This window comes from Nicotiana tomentosiformis, chromosome 1 (genome assembly GCF_000390325.3).
Source record: "Nicotiana tomentosiformis chromosome 1, ASM39032v3, whole genome shotgun sequence".
Lineage (NCBI taxonomy): Eukaryota > Viridiplantae > Streptophyta > Magnoliopsida > Solanales > Solanaceae > Nicotiana > Nicotiana tomentosiformis.
Genome location: NC_090812.1, coordinates 120,727,832 through 120,751,454, shown reverse-complemented (window position 1 = coordinate 120,751,454; position 23,623 = coordinate 120,727,832). Strand labels below are relative to the sequence as shown.

Sequence of the window (23,623 nt, the reverse complement as noted above, 5' to 3'; positions counted from 1 at the left end):
CACAGGTGGGCCCTTCGATATGGCTAACGGTGGCCTATATGTGGCGGTTGTGATGGGAAATGCAGAAGGAGTTCACCTTGGCTTATATGATGAATCTCTACTCCCCCAAGATTTTCCATTGGGGGGTAATAAATTTCAGCAAATGTGGCCACTATGCTTTGCTCACCAGTATGGATGATGACAACGATCGTGCATGGATGGAGCGGTTTATCGTTGTTTCCATCAGGGATATCATCCCGGCCACAACTCCATCTTTTCCTGAGTCATGGACTCGTACACGTAAGTTCAAAGTCTGTCTTCTTTTTTTTTGAAAAAAGGTTGTTTCATGTCGTTGCTGATATTTCTCCTTTTATTATTTCAGCAACTCGGTGGACACCACCAAGGGTTGAAGGCCTGGACTAGTGGGTTCAGAAGATTCTGGACATCACCATGCCTGACACCCACCGGTGGAAGGAGCTAGCCCCCAAATATGGATGAAAGGCCTAGAATCACGGTAACTTGATTGATTCTGTTCTCATTTCATTTTTGTGCATAAGAAAATTGGTTAACCTCTCTTTTTGCTGAATTTAGGTCTCCCGTAGGGCTCTGTTACCATCCCAGAGGAGGATGTTTTGGCTGATCCTACAGAGGCTACGAGGTTGCTGAAGGAGGTTCTCACCCGAACAGGTACCATCAGATCTGCTTCCAATGCAAGCGCTTCCTCTTGGAGTCCCCAGCCGGAGAGCAAGCAACCAAAAAGGCGGCATTCTTTCTCGGTCGAGGGAAAGAATAAAAAGGTGAAAAAAGTTGCACCCTAGACAGCCGCAGTCACTGTGGTGATTGATGATGATGGGAAAGCCAGTGATGAAGAGGATTCCCTACAAAAGAGACAGCGACCTTCATCAACTTAACAGAATGCTCAATCTTAAGAGCTTATAACCCTAATCGGGGACGATTCCCAAGCACTCTGGGAGAGTTTGACTTGGTGGAGAATGCCAATTCTCCCTTTCCAGTCCCAGTTGATGCTCCCGGTACTATAAGGCTGAGTACCGGGCCTCTTCCGTCATCGGCTGGTGAGCAACCAACAACCAGCACTGCCTCTGCCGCAACTGCTTCTCATCCCACAATACCATCAGCTTCATTTCCTTCCACGCTGGTCATACATTCTTCACTAGCAACTACTACATCACCCCTATCGGCTACAAATACCCGAGAGGAGGATGTCCCTCCTCCATAGTCCCCAGACCATGGGAATTTGGGGCATAACTATTCGCCCCTTTCGCAGATCCTCACAGGAGGAGGAATGTTTCCCTTTCGCTATCTTCCGAGTGCCATCTGTTATCCCGACCGGTGAAAATCACCAATTACTTGAAGCTGCTGGCTTCAGAGAAAGATAAGAAGAAAATACACTCTCTTTCGGAGGAGTGTATGATAAATAATGTCATGCACAACACAACAACAGTATTGTACTTGTCCTTTTTCCTGTCTGTTTCTTTTTTTATTTGCTTTGACAGAATTTCTAATTTGGTTTTTTATTCTTAGACTATCTTCCTTGCTTCTGAGGGCTTTCAGAAGTTGATCCTCAATAAAGAAAAGCTTAAGTCCAAGCGGGATCAATAGTTGGTCGAGAAGGACCAAATTGTTGTTCGCCTCCCAAAGCTAGAAGCAAAAGCTACTGAAACTGGTGAGTTAGAGACTCGACTGCAGTAGAGTGAGCATGAAGTGATGGATCTCAGCCAAGAAGCCTCTCAGTTGAATGTAAAGTTTCAAAAAGCCAAGGCTAGATTGTCTGAGGTCCAAAATGATGTGCTTGTTGTTGCCGAGCGCGAGGCTACCTCCACTGAGCGAATAAATAACTCGGAGGCAGCCTTGAATACCAAGACTGTAAAGGTCGCTGCTACTGAGGAGAAGCATTCTAAGATGAAGGATAGGTATAAGAGGATCATGGAACATAATAAGGTTCATATAACCACTATCCGTAATCTTGATCTTAGCCTTAGTACAGCGAGATCCGAGCGGGATGGCCTTTCGACCGAGGTTGAGAGGCTTAAGTCAGAACTCCAACGCTAAGAGAATTCCATCATCATTGAAAATACATATTCTATGTATATCATGAGGAGAAAAACCTCGAAAGAGGCCAAAGCGGGCGTCATTGATGTTGACGATGAACTCGCTAAGGCCCGAGAGCTGGAGTCAACTGCTCGAAGATGCCTCCCGGCTCAGCCCGATGCAAGTGATTCTTCTGGTTCTAGTTCTAGTTCTGAGTTGTCGGGAATCGAGGAAGAACTTGAAGAGAATAATGATGAAGTAAAAGATCTCTAGCCAACGACAGATCCACCTACTTCTCCTGGGGGCGTTGATGCTTCTCTTCTTCCGAGTTCTAGGGGCGATATAGTTTAGTTTTTTGCTTTCTTTTCCTTTGTTGTTTTCTTTTTGTATTTTTGTACTTGTGCTGCTTGGAATGTTTGATAAATAAAAGTGCTTTTTATTTAAGACATTGTGCAAAGTTTGCTTTCTTGCGTCGAATTATGCAAGGCTTCGGGTACATTTTTCCCCGATAGCATTTGGGTTCGGGGCATAAACTCTTCCGGAACCAACCCTTTACAGTGAGGGTTTCATAAGAGAGGGACCTCTTATGTTTATGGTGCTCTTGAAGATGATGTTTCTTGTTCATTCCGGCACTAGCATTTGAAGTACTTGATTAACTTTCAAATGATAAAATCAATTCATCGTTTGGACAAGAAAAAAAGTTAAAAATAAAAGGACTTTATTTTATTCCTTCTATCTTTAAAAGTACATAAGCATTCGTTTTGCTGAAAAAAGAAATTGTCATTACTTGTGGCTAATTTGTACAACTTGTTTCTACGGGGTTGGTTGTGCAGTCCCCATTCCCGATGAGACATTTTTGTTCCCGGATTTTGTAGTCCCGGTTTTTGTAGCAATTAGGCTACCGTATTCTCATATAACCCCCCCCCCCCCCACACACACACACAGTGTTCGAATGCAAAGAATGTGAATTGGAACACTGGAAGTCTTGCTCCTTTGAGGATTTCACTAGTGAATGGTTGGATAATCTTTGGTCTGATAGCAAGCTTCATTTCCCGTTAAGAACATTGCTACCGATCCAAAGATTATCTAACAACCCCTAGTGGCTTGTAGGGAAGGAGCACTCGTGAACGGTTGAATAGTCTTTGGTTCGATAGCAAGCTTCGTTTCTCGTTAGGAACTTTGCTATCGAGCTAAAGACTATCTAACCATCCTGCAGTGACTTGTTGTTTCCATGACTTGTCATTTTAAGGTCTTATTTCTGTCAATGACATTTCCTTCATAGTATACTTTCTGTTACTGCCTCGTTAAAAACCTTGCCAAAAAATCCCAATTGGGACAAAAACTGGACGAAGAGAAAAAGAGTGCAATACATACTTTCATATTAAGTGGTGCTCATCAACGATAATACCTTTTGAGGTGACTCACGTTCCAGTTGCTCGGCAATTTGACTCCATTTTGGTTTTCTAGTTTGTATGATCATTTCCCAGTGACAGCTGAAACCCGGTAGAGGCCTTCCCATGTCGGACCCAGCTTTCCTGCGTTGAGCTCATGGGGTGTTTTGAGTCACCTTTCTTAAAACCAAGTCTCCCACTTTGAAATAGTGGATATTGGCCCTTCGATTATAGTACATTTCCATTCTTTGTTTTTGAGCCACCATCCTTATATGTGCTAAGTCTCTGCGTTAGTCATGCAGCTCTAGTTTGACTAGCAATGCTTCGTTGTTTGTTTGTTCGTCCGCCCGGAAGTACCTCAAGGTTGGTTCTCCTACTTCTACCGGGATCAGATCTATTACTCCGTATACTAGAGAGAAAGGTGTCTCTCCCGTGTTTGACTTGGCCGTCGTTCGGTATGCCCATAACACTCCCGGTAATTATTCGAGCCATTTGCTTTTGGATGCTTCCAAATGCTTTTTGAAGTGTTGAATAATCACCTATTTGTTGATTTCGCTAGGCTATTTGCGCTCAGATGGTATGGCAAAGATGTGATTCTCTTGATTTTCAAGTCTTCAAGGAATTTTGTGACCTTTGCACCTATGAACTGTGGCCTGTTGTCGCAGGCAATTTCCTTCGGTATTCTGAACCGGCAAATTGTGTTCTCCCACGGGAAATCGTCCACTTCACGCTCGCCGATTTTCTGTGAAGTAATCAGTTAAAATCAAAAGAAACCTTACCTTATCGGGAGCCGGTGGCAGCGGACCGACTATGTTCATCCCTCATTTCATGAATGATAGCTTTGCCGGTTGGTGCACTAACGGCACATGGCGTTAACACTTATCACATTTCTGAACGAATGCCTTGGCGTCTTGTTCCATCCGGGGCCAGTAGTATCCTACCCTAACTAATTTTAACACCAACGAGTCTGCACTTGAATGATTTCCACAGATTTCTTCGTGAACCTCTCTCATGACGTAATTAGCCTCGAAGGCTCCTAAACACCAGGCCAACGGGCCTTGGAATGACCTTCTGTACAACTGTCCTCCCCATAAGCTGTAACAAGCTGCTTTGGTGCGAAGTGCCCGGGGGTGCCTTTGAGTCTTCGGACAGTTTGTCGTGATCAAGGTAGTCGATGATTTCATTTCTCCAGTCCCAAACCAAATTAGTCGCATTTACGTCATAATAACCGCCCACATCCAATACCTAGTGCATGAGCTGTACAACCGTATCGGAATCTGATCCCTTCATTTCCGTGGATGAGCCCAGATTGGCCAATGCATTTGCTTGTGCATTTTATTCTCTTGGGATATGAGTAATTGACCATTCCCTGAATCGTGCGAGTAGAGTTTGAACTTTCACCACATATTGCTGCATGCGTTCCTCCTTGGTATCGAAGATTCCATATACTTGATTAACCACCAGTTGGGAATCGCATTTGATTTCGATGACCTCAAAGTCTAGTCCCTGGGCCAGTCCAAGTCCTACAATCAAAGCCTCATACTCGGCTTCATTATTAGTCATGGGCACAATTTTTATGGCCTGCCTCAGGACTTCTCCCGAGGGCGTGATTAACATACCCCGAGCCCGGACCCTTTCACGTTGGAAGCTCCATCCGTGAACAAGGTCCAAACTCCTGATATCATTTCTGACACCATCACCGCTTCTTTGGTGGCCAAAGGCTGCTGCCCGGGACTGAAGTCGGCCACAAAGTCAGCCAAAACTTGTGATTTGATCATAGTCCTGGTTTATATTTGATGTCAAATTCACTCATTTCGACTGCCCATTTGGCCAGTCGACCTGACGATTCAGGTTTGTGATGGACATTCCGCAGGAGAAAAGCAATCACCACGGCTATCGGGTGGCATTGGAAGTAAGGCCTAATCTTTCGAGCGGCGACTACGAGAGTTAAGGACAATTTTTCGAGGTGCAGATAACGCGTTTTTGCTTCCGTTAAAATTTTTCTAACATAATAGATAGGAGACTGCGTACCTTCGTCTTCCCGGACTAGAACAGCACTTACCTCTACTTCCAAGATCGCTAAATTATGAGCAACTGTTCACCTTTCTCCGGTTTTGATAGTAACAGAGGGCCTGATAAATACCGTTTCAAGTCTTTCAGATCTTGTTGGCATTCTGGGGTCCACTTGAAATTGTTTTTCTTTTTCAGAAGTGAGAAGAAGTGATGGCATTTTTTTGAGGACCGAGAAATGAACCTGCTTAGAGCGGCCAGTCTCACAGTTAACATTTGGACTTCTTTCATGTTTGTCAACTGGTCTGGAATATCTTCGATGGCTTTAATTTTGTCGGTATTGACTTCGATCCCCCTTTATAACACAAGAAAACCTAAAAACTTACCGGAGCTAACTCCGAACGCACACTATTCGAGGTTAAGCTTCATGTTGTGCTTCCTTAGGATCTCAAAGGTTTCTTGAAGGTGTTTCAAATGGTCACCTGCGTTCAAAGACTTAACCAGAATATCATCTATGTAAACTTCCATTGTTTTCCCTATTTTATTTTCGAACATTTTATTCACGAGCCTCTGATAAGTGGCTCCGACGTTCTTAAACTCGAAGGGCATCACATTGTAGCAATATGTGTCAAATTTCGTTAGGAATGAAGTTTTTTCCTGATCCTCCGGGTTCATTTTGATTTGGTTGTACCCGGAATAGGTATCGAGGAAACTCATCAACTCATGCCCGGCCATTGCATCAATCATTTGATCAATGTTTGGCAATGGGAACGAGTCTTTCGGGCACGCCTTATTCAGATCCTTATAATCTACGTACATGCGAAATTTATTATTCTTTTTTGGAACTACTACTACGTTAGCTAGCCAGTCGGGATACTTTATGACTAGCGCAAAACACAACACAAAATTATTGCTCCCTAGTCAAAGATAGTATAGTTTAATTATCGTCTCTGCAGGGATTGGATTTAAACAATGTTCGAATAATCTTTAGTTGATTACTATCCAAAAAAATTAACACTTGATTTGATGACTATTACTATGATTAAATACTAAAAATTAAGCAATTAATAATTGATCACAAAGGACATCAGAAGAGCAACGAGGAAATATCAATGAGAGAAATAAGGGTAATTGACTAGACAGGTGTAAGATAATTGACTCGGGATCCAATTCTTGAGTTAATTCACTCTATAATACTGTTGATCACGAATTCAACATATTACACTTGAAGTTAATGTTCCTGTTTCGATTAAACGTTAATTTCAGTAATTAATCCAATTGAAGCACGGTAAACAATTGCAATAATAAAATGATGGTTATGATCTAAAGGGTAATTTCTCACGAATATTTCCCTATTTTCTAGTTCTATTAACAATTCAAGAGGCTCTTTCGATTACCTATTAGAATCACGAATTTAAACTAGAGCATAAGATGCAAAGCAATTTCAATATCAAGCTCCTCCTTCGATTAAGCAAAAATAAGAAATAACTCCACAATACGAATTAAAACTCCATAAATTAATTCCAACAATTATCAAGAATTGAATCCCTAACCAAGTTATCAAAATACCGTATATGTCAACACCCTAATGGAAATTACTCCATAAAAATGGAAAAGGTCATCTCAATAAGGTTTAAGAACAAAGAAAACATCAATTCTAATGATTCGATACAGACTCTCGTATTGCATCGATTGTTGGTTAAAATCTTGATGAATTCTTGAGTCTCCTTGCATTTGTAGGTTCTCCAATCATTCGTAGGTCAAAAGTCCTTTCAAATGTATTTTTGATGTATTTATACCGTGTAGAAGTGGGCCCGGATGAAACTACCATTTCCAAGCCGAAACAGGAATAACTCTAACCCAAAAATGCACAGACGCGGTGCAGGGCGCGGAGCCCCATGAGGCGCGCCTGTGGAGTTTATCAGGGGCCTTGAATTTTGTCTTTCAAGCCATATTTTTACGGTCGCGCCGCGCCCCATGCGGCGCGGCTGTGTCTTTTTCTCATAGTAAATTGTTTCATCCACTTTTTGACATTTAGACTTGGTACTCGACCCCTGAACACGATCCCGACTTAATCTCTTGGGCTTCTACTCAGACTTCAAAGCTCCAACTTATGCGATTTAGCTCCAAATTATCTTACTAGCTCAGAATAATTTCCTGTAAGGCATAAAACACGTAATAAGCGTAATTCACTATCATTTAAGCTCAAACACACATAAAATGCAGTAATTAGAGTGCAATACTATGGTTAAAACATGGGTTTCTAGCCTACCATTAATACACCACACTTAGACCATTGCTCGTCCTCGAGCAATCAAACTACACTTCACAAAGGGACGACCTCTCCATTAAACAACTTCTCTAACACATCATGCCGAGCATATTTAAAATAGACTAAGCACCATATCATAACATCTTAACCTCAAGACTCGACTCAAAAGCACCACGTATTTTTCGCAACTTGCTCACTTACTCTAAATAGAGGTCAAAGACTTTACCTTACCTTCACAAGTCATGTGCCCTCACACAAACAATAAAGAGTAGTTCCCTACACAGTAAAATTTAAGAACAAATAGAAACTCAAGATAGAAAGAATTCACTCACTCTCAGAAATAAAATTCATGTGCCACAGAGAATATACCATAGGCTTGCCCGTAGTGTAACACTCTACTAATTGAGCTCATTCAGTCAAGGATCAAGTAGGGCTTTATTTTGATTGTAATGTAGGTTGCAGAAATGGTAGAATACATATGGATATAGTGGCTACACCTCCCTGAGTACTTTAATACTTACAATTTCACAATTTCAACCCCACACTTGTGTTGAACCAAACCCCTACAAGTGACTCTCACAACAATTTTTTTCAAACAGTGCACCTTTCTCCTTTCTATAGTTCCACTCAAAAACCTAACCATACCTCCACTTAGCTTTTAACAAGCTTATAAATATATCAAGTGCTCAAGAGAGGTAAACGGTTCAAACAGATAGTCAGTTCAAACAAAGGGGCTAACTAGGATACAAAATAATTAGGCGGGTCACAGACATATAATTGGCTCAACAAAGTAATGTCTATATCACTTTCTAGACTAAACAAGACTTCTATTTCGCATTGCAAACACACGGGGCAAGTTCTAGACATCACTGACATACACAGAATATCACAACAACCTCACACACACATTGGCACATAACTCATTCAGGATCAGATCTATTCCGACTCTATAGTCAAAGCAGTTAAGCAAAGTCACAATTACATAATTTAAGGTACTTATTTAAGAGTCAAGAACTGAGCCTAGGCGTCACAACTAAGGCACTCGCCACTCTCAAGGCATATGCAATCAAGGAAAATTACTTCAAATTAGCATTGTGACTCAAGATTCTTTATTCCTATAAAACTAAAAAAAAACTAACTACACATGGTTCAAGTAAAACCCTTGGAAAAGAACTGTGGCACAAAGAAATACCAAGGGAGGATTGTTACACTACACGAGACAGTAAAATACAATACAATAAAATAAAAGGCATATTTTTGGATTTTTTTAACTTTTTTTATTTTTTTGTATTTTTCTCGTTCGACTTCAAATCCCTCAAGAAGCCAGTTGACGAAATCCATCGTCGGGAAGAGTCAAAACTAAACAATTAATTACTAACTATTACAGGCCGATAGAATTCAGAGTTATAATTACCAGACCATATTGTCTAAGAAAATAAGAAACAAATCAAACAAAATCAACTGGCAAATAGAAAACAAATACAAATACAACCACATAGGAGCACCCCACCCCACACTTCAGAAATTGCATTGTCCCCAATGCAAAACAGTAAAACAAGAGTTAAAAGGTAACTCCCTGAGGCCTGTGGCCTACTCCTCATCAACACCCTCAAAGATGCGTAGGTACTCCTCATCATTGGAGGGAACGGAGTTCACATCCTCATCTGGTGGCAATTGTCCTTCATCAGCCAAGCCCAACCACTGCTGAGTGACAGCAGAAAGGGGGTGGTCCTGCTGCATCTCCGCCAAGTTAGTCTCCCCCCGAGTAGAGCGGAGGCGCAAATTAGCAAACCGTAATTGTAGTGTCTCCTCAACACGGACCAGCCTCTGGTCCGAAGTAACAGCAGCAGCAGGAGGATCTATCACTATCGTGATATCAAAGGCTTTGATAGGATATGACAGTGGGATGGTCCGGTCATAATGAAACTCCTCATCTACATTTATCATCAAGCCTAACATTATCTTATAACCATTATCCTCCAATTAAGTAACAACTTCACCTCTTATGTCATTGAGGCATTTCACCAAACACATGGTAGGCAACAAATATAACTCATAATTTCAACTTCAATTGGTCTAGGACCACTTACACAACAACACCAATCAAACACCCAACTACAACCAAAACACCACCATATAGTAGCAATAACACAAAGTGCTCCAATTTCAAAATAAAACCCATGAAGTTTCGGCACTAGCACACACCCACCATAGTTCACCACACAATTCTTCCAACACCATCAAAACACACCAAAAATCACCCACAATAATAAGAACAATGAAAATCCCACAAGTCTATGCACAATTTTCAGCCAAAATAGAAAAACAAATAGCTAAAAAATTAGCAAAAATAAACTACCTAGGGTTAGAAGAATTAAACTAAAGTTAACTAAAATCTACAATTAAATAATAAAAGAAAGAGAAGAAGAACTTACCTTGATGAGTGGTGAAGGTGGAGAGTTGGAGTGGAAGAAATTTGAAGAAGAAGAAAAATGGGGGATTTGGGGGTGAGTTAGAGGGGAGAGGTTTGAGAGAGAGAATAAGAGTTATGGGAGAAGGGGAAAAACGGGTTTGGGGGGGGGGGGAGTAGAGTAAAAGAGTCGTCTATTTTTTCTCCAGTTCTTTCAATTATTTTTAATTAATGGCCGAAATGTTTACACAACCGCGTCGCTGGGCGCGGCGCCCCGTGCGGTGCGACAGTGGAGAAGTTCAGAGAGGTACTTTTTTTTCAGACTCGACCCTTTGGCCTAGCGCGGCGCCCCATGCGGCATGCTAGGCAATTTTTCTTAGAGTTCCCATTTTTTCACGATTTAGCCTACGGGTCGCACCCTATCTCTATTATGTACTTATTTTGTGTTCAATTCATGCTTATACCTGTCCAAACAAGTACCAAAACTCCTATACTCTAATAATCTTAATCTAAAATTATCTAAACTATTCTACAAAAGCAAGGAAAAATGGTTAGAAGTAGTTCTGAGTTATAGTCGTCAGCTTGACTCCGTCACTTAGGCTTGTTTGATCACGATGCTAGAGGATTTCTTATCAAATCCTCCAACAAGGTACTGTTTCAACTTGTTCCCATTCACCTTAAAGCTTTCATTCCCTTCTTTATCCTATATTTCAATGGCGCCATACGGTGAAACGTGTTTCACCACATACGGACTTGTCCATCTTGATTTGAATTTTCCAGGGAACAACCTAAGTCTACTATTGTATAGTAAAACTCTGTCCCCTTCATAATAGTCCTTTGGCTTAATCAGGATCATGCCATCTTTTTATATTTTTTCTTGAAAATTCATGCATTTTCATTTGCGTCCAGTCTAAACTCCTCCAATTCGTTCATCTGCGCCAACCTGTGTTCACCTGCAAGACTAAGATCAAGATTAAGCATCTTAATTGCCCAGTAAGCTTTATGTTCTATCTCAACAGGTAGGTGACATGATTTTTCATACACTAGTTTGAATGGTGAAGTCCCTATGGTTGTTTTGAACGCAGTTCTGTACGCCCATAGAGCTTCATCCAACTTTACATACCAATCCTTATGAGAAACACTAATCGTCTTTTCAAGAATTCGTTTAAGTTCACGGTTAGCCACTTCACCTTGCCCACTAGTTTGGGCATAGTACGGGGTTCCTATTTTGTGTGTGACCCCATACTTAGACAGTAATGCAGCGAACTGCTTGTTCACAAAGTGCGACCCATTGTCACTGATAATCACTCGAGGTGTCTCAAAGAGGGTAAATATGTTCTTCTGTAAGAACTCACATACCACCCGAGTGTCATTGATCCTAGTAGGAATTGCTTCGACCCATTTAGAGATGTAGTCAATGGCTACTAGGATATACTCATAAGAATGAGACGATGGGAATGAGCCCGTGAAGTCAATGCCCAAACGTCAAAAAATTAACATACCAGAATGGAGTTTAGTGGCATCTCATCCCTCTTGCTAATGTTACCTGCGCTTTGACACTTGTCACATGCAACTATATGCGTCTGTGCGTCTTTATACAAAGTAGGCCAATAAACAAAGACTTCTATGACCTTTGCTGCATTGCAATTTCCACCATAGTGTCCTCCAGCTCCTCCATCATGGCAATGAGAAAGAATGTTTTCCATCTCTCCTTCAGGCACACACCTTTGAATCACACCATCTGCATACAGTTTAAACAAGAAAGGGTCATTCCAAAAATAACTTTTTACCTCACTTTGAAGCTTCCTTATTTGATCACGAGAGAGGTCTCGAGGCAACCATCCACTAGCCAAAACAATTGGCTACATCAGCATACCAAGGCGGCCTTTCAGAGACCACAGCAATAGAGAAAATCTGCTCATCAGGGAACGCTTCCCTTATTTCAACTATTTCAACCGGAGGCCTCTCAAGTCAATGTAGATGATCTGCAACTTGATTTTCTGTGTCCTTCCTATTTTTGATCTCTAAGTCAAACTCTTGGAGAAACAACACCCACCGCATCAGACGCTGCTGGGACTCTTTCTTACTCAACAGGTATTTCAAAGCTGAGTGATCAGTGTGTACAATCACTTTACTCCCCACCAGATATGATCTAAACTTGTCAAAAGAAAAGACCACAACAAATAACTCTTTCTTAGTAGTGGCATAGTTGACTTGAGCATCATTCAACGTCCTGCTCCACCAGTTTTTGTTGTTGTGTACCTATCAAGTAAGTAGAAATAATCACAGAAAAATTGTTAGTTTCAAGAAAAACATATTTCAAGTGAGTAGGGAGGATTTTAAATTCCCCACTAAGCTTATAAGCCTCTTTTTTTAGTTCCTCCTCATCAACCACTTGATCCTCAGTCTCAATAGCTTCAGCCTCTTTCTTTATTTCAGTATATTCATCCTCCAATGTGATAGACTGAGTAATACACCTCTCTAGAGTATCCCCCACAAGCTTATCAAACATATATTTTTCAGCCAACTCCGCAACAACATCAAGCTTGAAACACGAGTATGCAGATGCCTCATTAATGGGGTATTTCATAATTCTCTTCATCCGGAACACCACTTTCTTATTACCCACTCTGAGCATAAGTTGTCCCTCATAGATATCAAGAATTGCTCTACTTATACATAGAAAAATCCTCCCTAGAATTAGAGGCACCTCCTTATTCACCTCCATATCTACCTCAATAAAATCTATGGGGAACAAAAACTTGTCCACTCGTACTAAAATATCCTAGATAATTCCTTCAAGCAAGATGGTGGTCTAGTCAGCTAGTTGTATGGACACTTGTATTGATTTGATCACTCCAAGCTCACCTTCCACTTTCCTTAACACAGACAAAGGCATTAGATTTATAGAAGCACCAGAATCATAGAGAGCCTTGTAGAATTTCTCACTCCCCAACGAGCATGGTATGGTGAAGCTTTCTGGGTCCCCACATTTTTGGGAAATTTTATTTGGCAATATGGCATTGCAGTGGGCATTTATCTTGACCACTGTAGTTTCCTCCAATTTTCTTTTGCTAGACAGGATTTCCTTCAAGAACTTTGCATAAGAAGGCATCTGATTGACTACCTCTGTGAAGGGAATTCACATAGAGTTGTTTGAGAATCTCCAAGAATCGCCCAAAATATTTGTCAAGTTTTTCCCGCTTCATCTTTTGAGGGAATGGTAGAGTTGCCATATGTCTACTTTATTCAATCTCATTTTGTACCCCACTAATCTGGCCTTTTTACTTTTCACTCTTTTTCTCTTCCGGTGTCTCAGTCTGCTTGTTCACCACCTCGGGTCTAGCTTTCACCTCTAGGTTAGTCAATATTTTGCCACTTCTCATAGATACAACTTTAATTTTTTCCTTTGGGTTCTTTTCAGTGTCAGAGGGAAGAGTCCCAGGAGCTCTCTCAGATAACAAATTTATAATTTTTCCCATTTGCCTTTCTAAATTTTGGATAGTCGTGCCCTGAGTCTCAAGTTTTTTATCTATTTTGTTGATAAATGTCTTTATGAGATCTTCCATACTAGACTGATTTGGCTGTTGTGGCTGGTATTGCTGCCTCTGCTAGTTTTGTAAACCTGGTGATCCTTGACCCTAGGGTCTAGGATTATTTTGCTGCCATGAGTTTAAACTCCCACTAGGTGAACTCCACAAAAAAAAACTGGATATCTTTGACCCATAGTATTATAGTTGTTCCCACCTTGGTAGTTTCCTCTATTAAAGTTCCCCATAGCGTTGACTTCCTCAGCTAATGATTGACACTCATATGTAGGGGACTATTCCACAAAAGTCACATGATGCTTGCGGTTCACTCTGTACCTTGGTCAATGTCATCTTCCTTATCTCCTTGGCCATAGTGTCTAGCTGGGCTTGCATGGATGTGTTAGAATCCACCTGATGAACCCTTACTGATTTTCTTCTGTCATTACTCTCAGCAGGCCACTGGTTAGCATCCTCAAATAATTCATCAAGGATTAAGACAACCTCTTCTGGAGTTTTCTTCATTAGTGGACCTCTACATGCAGTATTCAGAGTTCATCACGAGAAAGGTGTCAGTCCATCCCAAAAATTCTGCAGTTGCATCTACAAATCAATTCCATTGTACTGACATTTTCTGACTATCTCCTTGAATCTTTTCCAAGCTTCGAAAACCATTTCTATCTCCTTTTGACAGAAATAGTGGATTTCCCTTCTAAATTTCCCTGTTTTTACAGCTGAGAAGTACTTGTCAAAAAAAATTTTGGTCAACTCTTCACATGTCCTGATCGACCTTGTGGGTAAGCTACGAAGACAGTGCTTTGCATCATCTTTCAATGAAAAGGGGAATGCCCTCAAGTATACCGCATCTTTTGATACTCCATTGTACAGGAAGGTGTTCATGATTTCTTCAAAGTCCATCAAGTAAATGTTTGGATCTTCATTCACCTTCTCTCTGAAGATGCAGTTGTTTTGGATGGTTTGAAGCAAGCCTTGCTTCAACTCAAAGTTGTTTGCTGCTATGGGTGGAGGTGTGACACTTGACAATCCTTGATTGTAGACTGGTCTGGCATAGTCACCCAATGATCTTCCAGGCCTGGGTGCTGCATTCTCGAATTGGTCTTCAACCAAGGGTCGGTTTAGATTGAATCTTTGACCCACATTTTCTTTGACAGTCTCGTCAGCAATTTTTCGGGCTGCTTCAGCTGCTAACCGTGCAGCTTCTTATTGGATGCCTTTCTTGCAACTAAGTCTACTCCATCATTCTCTTTGTTTTCCATGTTATCTTAAGTTGAAGTAATTATCTTTCTTTTCTCAGTTGTCGTAGGTGTTTCTCCAACTCTGGTTTGTAGAGTATCACTTCCTTTGAAGAAGATCGAGTCATACACCAGAGAAATCAAACTTGTATCCTGCACACAAGTGAGAAAATGTGAATACACTAAAGTAAAAATTGGTTCCCGAATTAGTACAAAAAATTATTTTAAACACTATTGATTGTCAATCCTCGATAACGTCAGCAAAATTTGACAAGCGCAAAACACAATACAAAATTATTGTTCTCTAGTCAAAGATAGTATAGTTTAATTATCGTCTCCACAGGAATTGGATTTAAACAGTGTTCGAATAATCTTCAGTTGATTACTATCCAGGAAAATTAGCACTTGAATTGATGACTATTACTACGATAAACTACTAAGAATTAAGCAATTAACAATTGATCACAAAGGACAACAGATGAGCAACAAAGAAATATCAATGAGAGAAATAAGGGTAATTGACTAGACAAGTGCAAGATAATTGACTCAGGATCCAATTCTTGAGTTAGTTCACTATATAATACTATTGATTCTCATGAATTCAACAGATTATGAGATTACACTTGAAGTTAATGTTCATCTTTCGATTAAATGTTAATTTCAGTAATTAATCCAATTGAAGCACGGCAAATAATTGCAACAATAAAATGATGGTTATGATCTCTAAAGGGTAATTTCTCACGAATATTTTCCTATTTTCTAGTTCGATTAATAATTCAAGAGGCTCTTTCGATAACCTATTAGAATCACGAATTAAAACTAGAGCTTAAAATACAAAGCAATTTCATTATCAAGCTCCTCATTCGATTAAGCAAAATAAGAAATAACTCCACAATACGAATTAAAATTCCATCAATTAATTCTAATAATTATCAAGAATCGAATCCCTAACCAAGTTATCAAAATACCGTATCTGTCAACACCCTATTTGAAATTGCTCCATAGCAATGGAAAAGGTCATCTCAAAAAGGTTTAAGAAGAAAGAAAACATCAATTCTAATGATTGGATACAAACTCCCGTATTGCACCGATTGTTGGTTGAAATCTTGATGAATTCTTGAGTCTCCTTGCCTTGGTTGGTTCTCCAATCTTTCGTAGGTCAAAATCCCTTCAAAACCATATTTTTTGTGTATTTATACCGTGTAGAAGTGGGCACAGATAAAACTACCCTTTTCAAGCAGAAACATGAATCACTCTAACCCAAAAATGCATAGACGCGGCGCAGGGCGCGGCGCTCCATGCGGCACAGCTGTGGAGTTTTTCAGGGGCCTTGAATTTTGTCTGTCATGCCATATTTTCACTACCGCATTGTGCCCCATGAGGCGCAACTGTATCTTTTTCTCAGAGTAAATTATATCATCCACTTTTTGACATCCAGACTTGGTACTCGAACCCCGAACACGATCCCGGCTTAATCTCATGGGTTTCTACTCAGACTTCAAAGCTCTAACTTGTTCGATTTAGCTCCAAATTATCTTAATAGCTCGGAATCATTTCCTACAAGGCATAAAACACGTAATAAGTGTAATTCACTATCATTTAAGCCCAAACATACATAAAATGCAGTAATTAGAGTGCAATACTACGGCTAAAAATGATTTCTAGACTACCATCACTTACTTCCTGGATTGAACCGATATCGAGCAATCAAGTTACCTCTTATTTGACAAACCTATTTTCGACCTCGGCAATTGGGCACTTCTTTTGCCTTACCGGAGGGATGCTGGAGTCCAGGCTTAACTTATGCACGTCTATCTCTAGTGGGATACCTGTCATATCCGCGTCCGACCATGGAAAACAATCAACATTAGTTTTAAGAAATTCTATAAATCCTAACCTGAGCTCGGGATTCAGTCATGTGCCCAAGTAAAATTTCCTCTCTAGAAACTTTTCGAACAAAGCCACTTGTTTGAGTTCTTCCGTCGTGGATTTGGTTGTGTCCGTTTCTTCTGGTACATGGAAATACCTCGGTACTTGGTAGGATTCCAATGACTCCTTCCCTTTGTCGTCTTCGCTTGATTCAGGAGCAGGCGTTGGTTCCTGTAATTGCTATGTCGCGTGTTCCTTCCCTTTACTACTGGAAACCGAGACTGCATTCATTTCCCTTGCCACCGCCTCTTATTTGTTTGATTCTCTTGGGAATTTCAGAAGTTGGTGATATGTTGACGGCACGACCTTCATCTCGTGTAACCATGGTCTGCCAAGAATGATATTGTAGCCCACATCGCCATCTACTACTTCAAACAGGGTAGTCTTCATGACCTCTTCGGCATTCGTGGGCAGCAAGATCTCCCCTCGGGTTTTCACACTTGCTAAGTTGAACCCGACGAGGAGCTTTGTTGTCGGAATGATGCGTTTGGTTATCTTAGCTTGCTCCAACACTCTCAATTGAATGATATTGGCTGAACTTCCTGGGTTCACCAAAACACATTTAATTTTAAAATCTAAAACATTAAGAGAAATTACCAGGGCATCGTTGTGCGGTAGTAAAAGTCCATTGACGTCCTCCTCTGTGAAGGTGATATCGTCCTTGGCGACTTCCCGAAGTCTCTTGCAATGAGTCACCGATACCTTTGTCTTTTTTGCTGCAAAAAAGGTTATACCATTAATCTCGTTCCCCCTCCCCAAAAATCATATTGATCATTAGTCGAAGAGGATCTTCTCCTATCTTCGAGGACTTTGCGTTGTCCTGGTTGCGACCATAGTTATTTTTAGCCTGGTCGCTTAAGAACTCTTTGAGATGGTTGTTTTTCAGCAACGTTGCCACCTCCTCGCGCACATATCGGTAGTCCCTAGTCCGGTGGCCGTTAGTCCTATGATACTCACACTATAGATTATGACCCCTTTGGATGGGATCAGATCTTATCGGCCTTAAGAACCATGCTTCCTTGATATTCCTCATTGCCGATACCAGCTCCACTATGCTGACATTGAAATTGTACTCGGACAGCCTGAGTTAGGTAGAATCCCGAGAACCTGAGATCTCTTTATGTTGTAATGACCTGTTATTCAGCTCCTATCGAGAGCGAACCTATCCGCCGACCGGAATCCTCTGCCACGTCCTACGACCCTTTCGTAAGGAAAAAATCAGACTTTAAAAGATCACCGATCTGTGTCAAAATCATCCTTCGACTTATCCCTATTCTTTTCTCGATCCCGACCCTTGGTTGATGCCGGGAACCCGAGCTGATCATCTTCTATTCTTATCTTTGACTCGTAACGGTTATGGATATCTGCCCATGTAGTTTCCTGGAACTCGAGCAGGTTTTCTTTCAGTTTCCGGGAGGCGTCAGAGCTCCTCGGGTTCAGCCCCTTAGCAAATGCCTCATCTGCCCATTCATTTGGCATGACCGGTAGCAGCATCCTTTCCTTATGAAACCTGGTCACGAACTCCCGCAGTAATTCAGACTCTCCTTGTGCAATTCTGAATATGTCGGCCTTCCGTGCATGTACCTTCCTTGCCTCAACATGGGCCTTGATGAAAGAATCAACGAGCATCTCAAAGGAATCTATTGAGTGCTCGGGTAAAAGTGAATACCATGTCAGGACCTCCTTCATGAGGGTTTCTCCGAACTTCTTCAGCAGGACCGACTCAATCTCGTGTGGAGCTAAGTCATTTCCTTTTACCGCCATTATATAGGTGGTGATGTGCTCCTGAGGATCCATAGTCCCATCATATTTTGGTATATCTGGCATTTTGAATCGCTTCGGAATTAACTTTGGTGTCGTGCACGGCTTGAACGACAACTGGGTATATTTCTTTGAGTCCGGGCCCTTCAACACTGGCGGTGCCCCTGGAATATGGTCCATTCAGGCATTTATTTCCCTCATAAAATACATGAGCTCGATTTTGAAGGGATCATTACTGTTGTTGTTATTACCAGATCCACTGTTGCTCCTCCCCAGCCCTATCGAAGTCGACCTCACCCCTCGGGGTATTGTTATCAACACTTTGTGCTGTTTGATTTGCGGGAGCACCAGGAGGATCTGGACCTCTTCGATTCACGTTATTGGATGCACCCTACAACGCTTGCCTCAATTCTGTCATAGCCTGGTCTTTCCGTGAGAGACAGCTCATGATGGCCTTTTGTTCTCAAGATCCTCACCGTTTCCGCAACATACTCGTCTTCGACAGCATCATGAGTCGCCTCAAGTACGTGTCGTGGATATCGCCTGCCATGAACAGGCGTGGCTACGTCCTCCTTGTTGCGGGTGTCGCTGATCGAATCTTTGTGTTGAGGCGGATTTTCTTATGCCTCAACGTTGTGTGCGATGTTGACATCGTTATCTTCCATCTTTTATAATTTTTGCTAAGAGACAAAGAATCAAACAGATTAGTAATAGATGCAAGGATCAACTCAATTACGCAACTGTCTAAGCCCCACGGTGGGCGCCAAACTGTCTACCCGTAAAACGGTACAGTTAAATTTATAACGTGGTTTATAGACAAATGAATCGATTTGATCCCAAAATAATAAGTAAATTAAATAAATGCTAGCGTTGAAATCGAGATAAAATAACAGACAACTTGGTTCCGGGAGCAAGACTTTCGAAGATAACAATAAGAATATTGTTTACAGAAAATAAAGTATTATTTAGCTTGGAATAATGTGTAGCATAAGTTTGTGAGAAATTCATATCTTAGAATGACTGTTGAAGTCACTATTTATAGCTAAACCTAGGGAACAAGGTCGTATAATTAATCCCCTCTTAAGTGACAATAATGAAGGCCATTGATGAATATGCAACGGCAGGCCATGAATGCCAAAATTCTCTGTAATGGATGTGCATTTAATGCCGAGGAATATTCTTCATTGAATGTCAACTGGTGGCAAATATTCGTTTGTCTCTGTTGATAATGCTCCCTTCGGGTCGTCAACCGAAGCCGACTTCCATTTGCTTCGTCTTCCGCATGTTCCCGATTCCACGTTTCATTCTGTTATTCGAGTATTTAATGTGAAACGATTTTACCCTATACACATATATTAAGGTTGACAGTTAAAAGTACATCTTGAAAAACATAAACCTCGAGTGGATGGAACATGCTGCAATGTCTAGTTACAAATAAGTAGAAACATGGTATATTTTTAGGAAAAACTTATATCCAGATGTATCAACAATAAATTAAATATTACATTTATGGAAAATATTTAGATATTTAGTTGTTTCTTTGTATTGTTTAGGGAGTTTTTTAAATTTTCATGCTCAAATTGGGAATCAAATTAAACAAATATAATCACATGAATCTAAGCGAAAGTTTACCATTTGTGCTGGATTCAATTTGTATTTACCCTCTTCCCTTTAATGACAAAATTTATATTAAAAAGGAAAAGAAATTAAAAGCGTATACACAAAGTTAGAAAGTGTACACCTGTAGGGTTAAAAAATCTATATTTCGGCAAAACATTTAAAGCCTTCCAAATTTACAGGTTCCCCTACTCTCCTTAGCTGTCTCTCACTTCTCTCTGAATATATATTTTTCCCACACTCACCGGAATCTTGTCCGTTACAAAATCCCTACGCCTACGGCCGTCAATAGAAAACGGAGAACTCTAAATCTCCGTTTCCGATGTCGTCGCCGGCCATTCCCTTCGCCGTTTTCCTTGTCGTTGCTTCTTTACTAATCTCCCCTTCACTATCCCAAACATGTTCGTCACAGAAATTCACCAACAACAAGGTTTATACTCGTTGCAGCGATCTTCCGGCACTCAAATCGTTCCTCCACTGGACATATAATGCTGAAAACTCCACTCTTGATATTGCCTTTGTTGCTCCGCCGGACAAATCCGACGGGTGGATTGCGTGGGCTATTAACCCAAAAGATACGGGCATGGCCGGGGCCCAAACTTTGCTTGCGTTTAAAAATTCCAAAGGCGAAATGTTGGTTAAGACGTATGATATTTTGAGTTATACTTCGATTAAGGAGTCGTCAAAGTTGTGGTTCGATGTGAAAGAGTCCGCGGCGGAGTTCTCCGGCGGGTTGATGCGGTTGTTCGCGACGCTTGTGCTGCCGGAAAAGGGCAAAACGACGTTGAATCATGTGTGGCAGGTGGGACCCTCTCTTACCAATGGTTTTCCGGCTAAGCATGATTTTCAGCTAGCTAATTTGAATTCTAAAGGAACCCTTGATTTGCTGAGCGGTGAAAGCAAAAGCGGTGCTTCTGGGGATTCTAAGGTCAAGAGAAAAAATGTGAGTTCTTTTAGACCCTGCTTTGACTCTAATATTAGTTTTAAAGGTTTGTTAATCTATTTGTTAAGTTTGGCTTAACGGGTGGGAGCTAAAATGGTCAAATCTTTGAATTTTTGGGCAAATACAGTATTGTTTATAGGTGTTTTTGTCTGCTGTTGTATAGCATCTGTTAATTCTTTGTCTTTTTTGTCGCTAGCTTTTTCTATTTTTGCCCTTTTATGTTTAAGGAGTATCCAAGTATGTAGTATTTGTGGAACAAGATTTAAGGGTTTCAATAAAGATTTTAGGCTCAGAAATCATTTATTGGTGTTCATAGGGAATCTTGAAACAACTACTAGCTGTTACTCTATATTCATCTGATGTTTGTTGAATTGTTAAAAGGAAAAAAAGAGTTTTTTTGGTCAAATTGGTAAGTAGTATTTTTTGAAGAACTACAGGCCAAAAAATTAATTTTATACCAAAAATAAAATAGCAGATTACCTAGTAGAAAAGATTGAAAATCATCTCAAACCTCCCCTTGTTGACTATTATATGATTTTTAGGATCATTATTTAGTTGATGGTTGATCCAATTGCTGGAGCGTTTAAAAAGTTCTCTAATTCTTACTGCAGATCCATGGAATCCTTAATGCTATTAGTTGGGGGATTCTGTTTCCAGTTGGGATCATCATAGCAAGGTACTTGAGAACTTTCCAGTCTGCAGATCCAGCATGGTTTTATCTTCACATTTCTTGCCAGTGTTCTGCTTATATTATCGGGGTTGCTGGCTGGGCAACTGGTCTTAAGCTTGGAAGTGAATCAAAGGGTATCACATATGATACCCATCGTAATATTGGGATTGCACTCTTCTCTCTTGCAACATTGCAGGTAATGCTTCTTGGTTCCTTAGTCCCGAGTCATTATCTTTAGCATTCGTTATTTCGTTTATGCTACTACTCAAGTTAATCTTTATTTTTCAGAACCTTGTTATATGCACCTTAGATAGACAAATTCTTTGAACAGCTAAATACTTGGGATAATAATTGTTGATTTGATTTCTTGTGGATGTGCTGGTTTTACATTTGTTTAGGTTTTTGCCTTGTTACTGAGGCCCAAGAAGGACAATAAGTACAGATTTTACTGGAATATCTACCATCATGGAGTTGGCTATACAATGCTTGTCCTCAGCTTGATTAATGTTTTCAAAGGTCTTGACATACTAGATCCCGTGACTAAGTGGAGATCTGCATATATTGGTATACTAGTGGTGTTAGGAGCAATCGCCCTATTGTTGGAAGTGATTACCTGGATTGTTGTGTTAAGGAGGAAATCTAACAAATCCACCAAACCATATGATGGTTGATTTTTAAATTGGCCATGGGATACTATAACCTCTGGAGTTCATGATCGGTTGCTATTGTTATCACTGCCCATATCAGTTTATATATATTAGTATTTGCTTGAAGAGATTCTTTTTTATCCCCTAGCTCTTATGTTATTCTCATTGTACAATGAATTTGAAACTCAGGTCTTGTGTATAAATACGTGACTTGACCACTTCAGTTCCGGGGTCGTTTGGCAGGGTGTATAAGCATAGTGTTGAATTGAGTATACTAGTAATGCAGGGAATTGGATTAGTAATACTGAGATTAGTTATGTTGAGATTATTTTTTATCCACTGTTTGGTTTGGTGTATTAAAAATAACATACATTGCGTAGGGGTGCATACATGCTTATCCATGTATTAAATCATGGTATTACTAATGTCATGTTTTGCTATGTATTAGTTATACATAAGATAATACCAAATAGGGTGTATATACATATGTTAAAAAAGGCTATTAAATAAGGGATTAATAATATCAAAGCTAATACATGTATTATTTTTCCATAATACATCGTACCAAACGACCCCTCAAACTTTTGTATTTTATGCGTTACTTGCTTTTGATTTTCATTGCTGATGTAACTTTTGTATTTTATGCGTTACTTGCTTTTGATTTTCATTGCTGATGTATACAATTAATACATGTATTATTTTCCCATAATAAATGCGTTACTTGCTTTTGGATTTCATTGCGGACTCGTTTTGTGAATGCATGCAAGAGCTATTGTTGGCCCAGAAAATGATAGTAGTATGACACTATCGAAACGCGCGTTTGATGGGGATTGCTTGAACATATGCTAAACCTGCCTGCCTTTTCTTTCCCTCAACTTGTCGTTTGTGTTTAAAGTGGCTTGTGGAGGCACGGTTGACATTGTTACCTCGCACTTTGGCACATGAGTGTACACATCATTGTACTATAAAATTAGCACTCATAAACAATCACATTTCGATATTTTAAGGTGAAAGTGGAACTGTGAACATGGAGGAGGAAGACCTTATAAGATCGTTTGTTTAATGGTGAAAGATGGACTACAATCATTGAATTCTAACGGCAACCTCCCATTGATTAGAATTAGTCAGCACCACCACTTTGCTTTTCTTTTTCTAGCAAGCCACA

General features: G+C 40.4%; 1 protein-coding gene across 1 annotated transcript; it reads left to right on the top strand.

The window, feature by feature from the left end:
* The first annotated feature begins 20,365 nt into the window (after positions 1-20,365).
* Positions 20,366-22,883, top strand: LOC104097230 (cytochrome b561 and DOMON domain-containing protein At3g25290-like). Its single transcript, XM_009603774.4, has 3 exons — positions 20,366-21,141; positions 21,753-22,007; positions 22,210-22,883. Exons 1-3 carry the CDS (start codon positions 20,521-20,523, stop codon positions 22,480-22,482), a joined length of 1,149 nt encoding a protein of 382 aa, XP_009602069.1. The 5' UTR covers positions 20,366-20,520; the 3' UTR covers positions 22,483-22,883.
* Positions 22,884-23,623: the final 740 nt, after the last annotated feature.